This window comes from Agrilus planipennis, unplaced genomic scaffold (assembly GCF_000699045.2).
Source record: "Agrilus planipennis isolate EAB-ADULT unplaced genomic scaffold, Apla_2.0 scaffold6, whole genome shotgun sequence".
Taxonomy (NCBI): Eukaryota; Metazoa; Arthropoda; class Insecta; order Coleoptera; family Buprestidae; genus Agrilus; species Agrilus planipennis.
In genome coordinates, this window is record NW_020439302.1 from 2,290,071 (window position 1) to 2,299,568 (window position 9,498).

Sequence of the window (9,498 nt, forward strand, 5' to 3'; positions counted from 1 at the left end):
ACAGCAGTTTAGCGGTGTGTTTCCCCCCTCTGCAAATTTTGAAAGTTTGAAACTGCAATGATGTTATTATGTTGTTACTCCTTTTGAAAACTTCTTAAATCCTTTTAAATCTCTTTACATTTAGTATTTATTGTACTTAACTTCAAATAATTATAAATCCTTTCTATTTTTTTTTTGTACTTCACAAAAGTGTTTAGATTATGTATTAATTTATTAATCGCTGCAATGATTGAGATCAATGGCGTAACAAAAATCGATAGTTTCATAAATATAATCATAAAAACCATAAAATATAATTTAATTTTTCTTGTATTTTTTTACAAAAATCTGTAATTGTATGGATGACAAATTTAAAAGATTTTCAAAGATGAAGGACATTTATTAGGTATATTTTTAACAAATTTTTGCTTTTTTTCATTTTTCTATTGTAGGCCCAGAATCCTAAAAAGATACTATCTATAGCAATCGTAAGATTAAGTTCAGTTGTTTGATTAGGCTGTTAGTAGTTCCGAAAAACATTCAATTATCTTTAATCTACTTGACATAGATATGTACTGTATATATACTTATTTAATTAATTTTATATCGGTTACAAAACTTTTATAGGTACTATTTATTTTTCTTGACTGTTTTGGTTAATTTTTTATGTTCCGCCACTGGTAATTGCTCACCTTTTGCATCTCTCCCACCAAACAGCGCTCATTTATCTGTCACTTTCCCTCTCAGCTGACCAGTGTACACAGAAGTAGCGTAAGTGAAATTAGTTGCTAATCGTGGTTTTTAGTAATAACGATATACGTAAAATACGAATTTTGCAATTTTATTTAAATTCGGTACCTACATAAACGAACAATTTAAAATATGTAAGAGTGCTATGTAATGTAAAGTGCATTAAAACTAAAGTGACACTGCTTCTTTTATTGGGTAATTATTTTGATTAGTATTAAACCAAGTGGTGAATAATTATTTATATAGTAAATAAAGAGTGTGTAGTGTTATTGTTTGTGTCTGTTGATCAGCTGCTGTAATCAAAACAATAACTGGACATTGATGTAGTAACTTGGGTCGGTAAGATATATCAATACCTACATAAACATAAAGCCTTTTTAGTAATTTACTTATCGTAAACAGGATTAGGGGTTTTGCATAGGGAGTGCCTGTAAACATATTCCTTTTTGTTTGATTCATAGGTCATAGCAATGATAATAATAATTTAATGAATCATATTGTTAACCTTAAAATGATACTCTGAAAATTGCAAAAAAGCAGGAAAACTTTATTTTACATAAATTATTTTTTTAAACATAGCAGTGGCGTATCTACGATCTTTTTATTGTAGCAGAAACAATAACTAACGTTTTGGGATTTACGTTAAATTAACATACATGGTGTTTACGTAATAAGGTATTTTAATAGATGCTAGAAATATTTTTTTAAGAACAACCACGTACTTATCTACATATATTTCAAATTGCTACAAGTTTAAAATCAATAGTTAAGACTGTTTCTCAATCAAGTTCATGCTTTTGTACAATACTGAACTTTCATCAGCTGATAAGGTTATCAAAATTTTAAACATAACATTAGTTTTGATAGTTTTGCTAAAGTAAAAACGTACTATTAAACATTGTACTGTTTAATGCATATTTCGTGTATTTTAAACTGCGATTTCTCACATTTTTGCCATTTTCTTTTTGTTCGTGATTAAGTTTATTAAAATACTCATTTCAGTCCGTGGAATTTGTTCAATGTTCAAAGTTGTGAATTATTAAACAGTTATTCCAGCGTTTAAATAATTAAGATATATAATTGCATCTTGTAGTTTGTGTAATTTTTTCATTAAGAGTCATGTTTTAAGTTAATTGGTGAGTTGGAAGGTATGTTTGCCAGTAAGTAAAGTTATTATTTATTTACTAGATACGGATTATTNAATTTTAAAAAACAACTAGTTAGGTAATTATGATTGCAAATCACGAAATAATAATTTGCACCTTCTTACGTTAATTGTTTCTCTATTAAACGGGAATTTAAATTTCGAATAAAAAGGAATGATTTGTAAGTCAATTATCGGTTGACGGACATTAAAATTATCTCCAACAGTACATGGGCAACCTTGTGTATAATAAAAGTCTAATTTTCGATATTCAAAGAATAATTATATCATCGCTTTGCACCTCAATTAGGCCATTACAAAACAAATCTGATGCATGTTTTAAATATTTATTAGTCTTCGTTAAACTGTAATAAATTATTCTGTCCAAAGCGTAACAATACCATTGACGTAAAAAAAAATGAATTTACAGTCCACACTGATAACGCCATGACTTAATGAAAAATGAGATTAACGAACGAGTCTACGTAATTAAAAGAAACTGTGCACGTTTGTTTTATATTATTTCTTCAATCTTAAGGAGACAGTTAGATCATTTAATAATTAATAGTGACAGTTTTTTATAGATATTGCTGATACATTACATGTGTATATCAAATATTTTGTAGTAATTACTAGAAAATTTGAAGTGTAGCTCTTGCAACATACATATGTAAAAACCACTTGAAATTAGAACCCTGATGCGTCTTAATTAATAAGATATCTTATCTGATATTATGATCACGATTGACTTCATAAGATTGCAGAAACACGATGTCCTTTGTCCTTATTTAAAAAAAAACACTTATGATTGAAGTAAAACTGATATTGTATTGTGTTACTTATGGTGTATAACACCCCCCCCCTCTCTGATATAAAAAGTAAGAAAACAGCGACCTTCCCCCTTTAGTTCGGTAGTAGAACGCACTGTATAGGTAGATTTGTTATTATTGTTGCTTCTGTCTTATATTCTCTGTTACCTATCGTCTTTTTTTTTTTTCTTTCTAGGCTTCGGAAAATTAAAAATCAATTTTCGACATGACCTATAAAATTCGTAAAAAGTTATATTTTCTCACATAGTAATATACAAAAATTGCCCAAAATGCCTGCAGTAATATCAAAGTTTCTTGAGAAAGCCGAAGAGACCCGCCAGCAGCTGAAAATACCCAGAAATGTCTTCACAGGTGCTGTGGTAGCTGTAGCTCTTGTTACCTACACCTACAAGGTGGGCTATCCCCTTGTTGAATCTTATATTCACCGTACGAACACCCAGCAGGACAGTGTTAACAATAACCTGTTGGTGACGAAGAGTTCTTTGAATGGGATCTCTCGAAAAAAGTCCCAAGACACCGCCCTCGGCAAATACAAGCCGAAGAAATGCGAAAAACTCTCGTACATAGAGAAAATTGTGATGAAAATTCCTGGAATCAATCACCAATTTATTTTACAGTTTTTACGCCTTATGACCATCATGATTCCTGGCGTCTTTAGTGCAGAGGTGGCTTTACTATTTGGTCATACTTCCTTCCTTTTCCTTAGGACCTTTCTTAGTATATTCATAGCTAATTTAGAAGGGGCTATTGTCAAATATATCGTACGTAAAGAGCCAAAGAATTTTGCAAAACAGCTTTTGAAATGGTTCGCCATTGCCGTTCCTGCCACATTTATAAATAGCATGATCAGATATTTAGAGAGTAGGATAGCCCTCAGTTTACGAACCAGATTGGTCGAACACAGTTACAAGTTGTATTTCAAAAATCAGAGCTACTATAGGGTAACGGTACTCGATGGAAGATTGGATAATTGTTCGCAAAGGCTCACTGACGAGATAGAGACCGTGGCAACCATGGTGTCCCATCTTTACGGCCAGATAACCAAACCTCTTTTCGACATCCTTTTGATGTCGATAGCCTTAGCAAATTTAGCCAAGTCCAGAGATGCTAATCTTATAACTGGTCCAATTTTGATTACGTCGGTTGTAATGGTATCCGCACTGATATTAAAACTAGTTTCTCCGAGATTTGGACAGTTGGTAGCCCAAGAGGCTGAGAAAAAGGGCTATTTAAGACACGTGCATTCGCGACTGGTGACGAATGCCGAGGAAATAGCCTTCTACGGTGGTCATAAAGTGGAACTAACCCATCTCAGGAGTGCCTACAGGGTCTTGGCCCAGCACCTCCAGCACATGTTCAAAGTTAAATTATGGTTTGTGATGTTAGAACAGTTCTTGATGAAGTACGTTTGGTCTGGTGCTGGTATAGTTGTGGTAAGTCTTCCCATTTTGATGGCAGGCTCGAAAAAAGTCGAACCCATTGAAGACGATGGGGTGAAGACTACCATAGCCGATTCTCTGCCCGCTTTGACGAGCTCCGGGGATGACGGGGATTCCGGGCTCAGTTTGTTTAATGCAAAACCGGCAAGAACGTCCGATAGTATTTCGGAAAGAACCCATTACTTTACCACAGCAAAGAATTTGCTAATGACTGGTGGTAATGCAGTGGAAAGATTGATGTCGAGCTATAAAGATATAGTGGAATTGGCCGGACATACTGGAAGGGTTGCTAATATGTTCACGGTGCTGGAAGAGGTCAGCCAGGGTATTTACGAGAAAACGTTAGTTGAAAAGAAAGAAAACATGGATGGGTTTAATGTTGAGTTCAGAAATGGTCAACCGGTTAGTAAAGGTAGGTGGATATTGTGGAATATTTTGGATGAGAGTAGAAAAAAGTTATATAGGGTTGTTCGGAAAGTTATTTCGTTTTTTTTTTGTGGAAATGAAAGACAGTTTTCGAAATACTTTATTAAATTATATATTGACCGTTCTGGTACAACAACTTTTGCCATCTTTCTGGTAGTAGCATAATTCCACGCTCATAAAATTTTTGGTCTTTGCTGGCAAAAAAATTATTGAGGAGGTTATCGACCTTTTTTACCGTCTAAAAATTTTTGGAGTGACCGGAACAAACAATAATCCGATGTTGCCAGGTCTGGAGAATATGGTGGGTGTAGCATTGTATCCCATTCAAGCTGTAAAAGCTTCTGGCGAGTGACCAAACTTGTGTGAGGTCTCGCGTTGTCTTGGTGAAACACTACACCTTTCCTGTTGATTAGTTCTGACCTTTTCTGTTGAAGTGCATCATTCAGTTTGTCCAGCTGATGACAGTAGACTTCCGAATTAATCGTTGTGTTATCCGGTAAAAGCTCAAAAAAACGATTCCTTTAAAATCCCACAAAACAGACAGCATCACCTTTTTTTGGTGAATATCGGCTTTGGAAATGGTTTGAGTCGGTTCATCTTTTGTGTTCCATGACCTCTTGCGTTGGACGTTGTTGTATACAACCCATTTTTCGTCCCCAGTGATGATGCGCTTCAAAAACGGATCATTTTCGTGACGTTTGAGAAGCGAATCGCAGACGTCAATGCGGCGACACAGATTTCTCTCTGTGAGAACATGGGGAACCCATACATCGAGCTTCGAGGATAATCCCAGGCCTTTCAAGTGGTCATAAACTGTTGAATTTGATAAACTTAACCTCAATCCGATCTCACGTGTTGTTATCCGCCGGTTCACATCAACTAATGCCTTTATCGCGTCTTTATCAGCTTCCACCGGCCTTCCCGAACGTGGTGCATCTTCGACATCAAAATTGCCGGATCGAAATTTAGCGAACCAGTTCTGGCACTGGCGTACTGTCAACACACCTTCTCCATACACATCAGTCAATTTCTTTCTGGCTTGAACAGCATTTTAACCCTTTCTGTAGTAAAACAGTAAGATATGTCGAAAATGCTGCTTATCGCTCTCCATATTTAAAAGGGCACCAACCAAAAACTACTGCGTAGAATTAATTGGAATTTTTCACACACAAGCCTTGCTATATGAGCTCTCAAAGCATATAAAAATTATACGGCTTAAATGTGAAGTTGGGTGCAAAAGAATACAATTAAATCCTCTGTCGGGAAAAAACGAAATGACTTTCCGAACAACCCGATAAAAGTCTTGCGAAATTATTGCCTTGTTTTGTTGATTAATGTTACCTTGTCACGTTTATGTTTTTGTGACTTAAATTTGATAAAACAATTTTTATTATGCTGAAGTAAAATTTGCATTTTTAAAGTATAAAGTCTGGTATGCGTTGGTAGCAGTTTGAGAACGGTTGTTTTAATTAATTTATGGCATAAAAAATACGGTTTTATAATTTGAATAAATTAAAACAATGTTTAAAACGCTAGTGTTAGTTGATGTCAAGAATCTACCAACTGTTCCGAGACTTTCTAGTATTTAAATCATTTTATTTATGTAAGAGATAGAAGAAAGAGTACATAAAATTACATGGAAAACACCGAAAGTACTTTTAAGTACAACTACATTATTCAATTCAATCAAATATAAATTATTAATTGAGTCTAATGAAAAAGTAGCCACATGATACTGCATGTAATATACTTGGCTACATTTGTTTGATTGTATATTTAATAAAAATGTTTTGTTTGCTGACTGCTGTTATTTTCCAAGTTTTCACACCAACTCATTTGCATTCTACCAAGTGCCCATAAAACAAGCAATACATATAACCATGACATACACTCTCAAATAGTGAGTACCATCATGCACCATCGTTACGAAAGATTTAATTTTTATTGTTTTGCGTGTCATTCACCTTTCACGGTCGAAATCGCCGTAAAATTTAATTGGCATACTGATTGATAACTGTAGAATTTTGTATTTAGAAAAAAAAAATTTTAAGTCACTGGGTAACAAGTGCGTTTGGTGTAGTATTTTTTATTGTTTTTGTATGTGAAAATACACCTAAAAAAATAATAAAGGGAAAACAAAATTAACTTTGATAACAGATAACAGCAGTTGTTTTAATTGATCATTTCTGTTGGATGATTACAAGATAGGTACATAGTTGAATTACTGTATAATGTAATTGCTTTCTTACACCTAACATTTAAATACTTATTTTGGTGTCCAGGTTGTAAACAATTTAATTTTTTAACCAGATAATAACCGCAACGCGATGTTAAAGTGACAATGTTAAATTTAAACTGACCTTCATGCGTTCTTCTCAGAAGAAAAAACAAAAAATTAACTATAATTAATAGGCACTAAGCAGTTATGATGATTAGGAAAAGAAAAATAAATGTTACTTAATATCATGTAATTAAATTATAGTACCTACATATCAGTTATTTAAAACAATTTTATGTTACATACTTGCTTGTTAGACTAGACAAAGGTTTTTCCTTTGTTTTAGGAAAATTGGTGTACACTGCTCAGACAGAATTAATTTTAAAAGATGTGCCGATTGTAACGCCTAATTGCGATGTGGTTTGCTCTTCATTAACATTACATCTTAAACCTGGTCAACATTTATTAATTACTGGTCCTAATGGATGTGGAAAGTCAAGTCTTTTCCGTATTTTGGCCGGTCTCTGGCCAATCTATGGGGGTGAATTGCACACCCCCAAAAATGCCATGTTCTACATACCTCAAAGACCATACATGGTCATAGGTGAGTTTTGAGTGCGTATTTTCTTTTGAATCTTCTAAAGAAATATTGTATTTCGTGTTATTCTTACCTATAATAGTAGAGGACCTACGGTCGATCCTTGTGGATCTCCAAAAATTTTTTTTACTTGCTGATTTAATATGTATAAGATATGGGGCGGCGATTAGCACCTAGACATTTAAAGGTTGCGATTTCAGGAAACCTTCGTGATCAAATTATTTATCCCGACACGCACGTCGACATGATTAATAAGCAAATTAGCGAGGATGATTTGATAAGGATTATGAGGATAGTCCATTTGGATCATATTGTCGAAAGGGACGGGTTCTATGCGGTTAAAGATTGGACAGATATACTGTCAGGGGGTGAAAAACAAAGAATGGCTTTGGCAAGGCTGTTCTACCACAAGTAAGTGCTTTTTATTTGCTTTTTATTTTTTCTTCCAATTCTTATTTACTATTTATTTATGTTACAACTATTTATGATATCGGTAAATGTCTAGATGATGGCCTCCACCCCCTTCGGGGGTGGGATCGAAAAAGCAGGTCTCCTCTACCACTGTACCATAAAAAGTTCGTGGCGGTCTCACCTCCATAAAAAGTTATGAGGGTTAGATGGGGGAAGGGGGGATCGAAAGAGGGTGGCCACCTGAGTAAAACCCCATAAAAAAATTGCGGCGGTCTCACCCCCATAAAAAGTTATGGGGGTTGAAAGTTGATTATTTTGACAATTTTCATACACTATAATTCAAATAAAATTCAATAAAAAAAATATTTTCAAGCGGGTGGAGGTGGGGGATCGAAAGAGGGTGGTCACTTGAACAAAACCCGATAACCTAACCTAACCTACCCTATTGATAAAGATATTTAAATAATGTTTTATATAACTTTCTCAATATTTTTATGTATTTTTCATTAGTTTTACCTTTGAATATTGTTTAAGAATGACTATATAAATATTTACATGCCTAGAAATGTATAAAAATTGGCATATTTATTAACTTTGAACCCCCATAACTTTTTATGGGGGTGAGACCGTCACGAACTTTTTATGATACAGTGGTGGGGGAGACCTCCTCTTTCGAAGGGGGTGGGGGTCATCATCTAGACCTTTACCATGATATCTTTCAGTTAGTTGTATTTTGCACAATCGTATTTTTATGTGAGCATTGATATGCCCCCTTTTTAAAAAATCTGGATACGACTCTGTGATATCTTTTTTTTCCATAATTTGATTGCCTTGTTGAGTACTCTATTTACTACCACATACTATGTGTTCGCTGTACCTACATGATTTACAGATATAATTCTTGTAGGTGATTGTATCTTGACCTGAATATTACGTTAATATGTTATTAAATATGTATTTATTTATCGTTTAATTTTGTCTTGCTTGGTTGCTAGTCTAGTGACAGGATTAAAAAAAAAACTATTTGAAAGTGTAATTATTATTGGTAAATTGTGCCAGGTAATTTTTTTAAGTCTAATCCTATAATAACGTAACGTAGACATTTATCAGGGTCGGATCCAGAAACAATTCTTGAGGGGATTACGTTGAGTGGCACTTTTACGTTACATTTTTTTTAATTAACCTATTTAGATTTGTGTTTTTATTTCCCTATTCTTTAAATTCAAGGTCAACTCTAATTCGATTTTTTCTATAGAAAATCTATGTCATAAAGCTCTTGGTAAGGGAAATTTCTCCTATTCTCTCCCTTTTGACCCGCCACTGCACTTATACAGTTTCAACCAAAACTAGAATACTGTTACTTTTTCTTGTTTTTATTTTTAAATATAATAAGCGAAAATGAAGCTTCATTACAGGAAATAAAAAAAACTGTATTTAAAGTAGTTTTACGATCAATTGAATGCTTGTTAATGTGGTCATTATTATTCAGTCTTTTGAATTACATTAATAATAATAGGATTTCTTACACCTGTCTGCCCAAATGATTTATTCATTACTTCGTTAATTTCATTTGTAGCAATTAAGCTGTTACCCGAATTTATGAAAAAATTACAATATCGTTAAGGTAGTCCGGCCGAAATTGCATTTACTGTGTCATGACAATTTTTATACCTACTAATTAATAGTTAAAACCTTTTCATTAA

The 9,498-nt window shown here is 33.7% G+C and overlaps 1 protein-coding gene across 4 annotated transcripts in view; it reads left to right on the plus strand.

Moving 5' to 3' along the window:
* The first annotated feature begins 715 nt into the window (after positions 1-715).
* The window catches only part of LOC108744331 (ATP-binding cassette sub-family D member 2), a 9,783-nt gene continuing 1,000 nt past the window's right edge, over positions 716-9,498 (plus strand). Inside the window, exons 1-4 of one of the 4 annotated variants that reach the window (XM_018480041.2) lie at positions 716-1,068; positions 2,879-4,554; positions 7,133-7,390; positions 7,585-7,795. In XM_018480041.2, the coding sequence (XP_018335543.1) occupies positions 2,973-4,554; positions 7,133-7,390; positions 7,585-7,795 (2,051 nt within the window). In that variant the 5' untranslated portion in view covers positions 716-1,068; positions 2,879-2,972. Of the gene's footprint in view, positions 1,069-1,617; positions 1,890-2,878; positions 4,555-7,132; positions 7,391-7,584; positions 7,796-9,498 lie in introns of those variants that run through there. The other 3 variants (XM_018480048.2, XM_018480055.2, XM_025978395.1) reach the window with 3 other exon arrangements.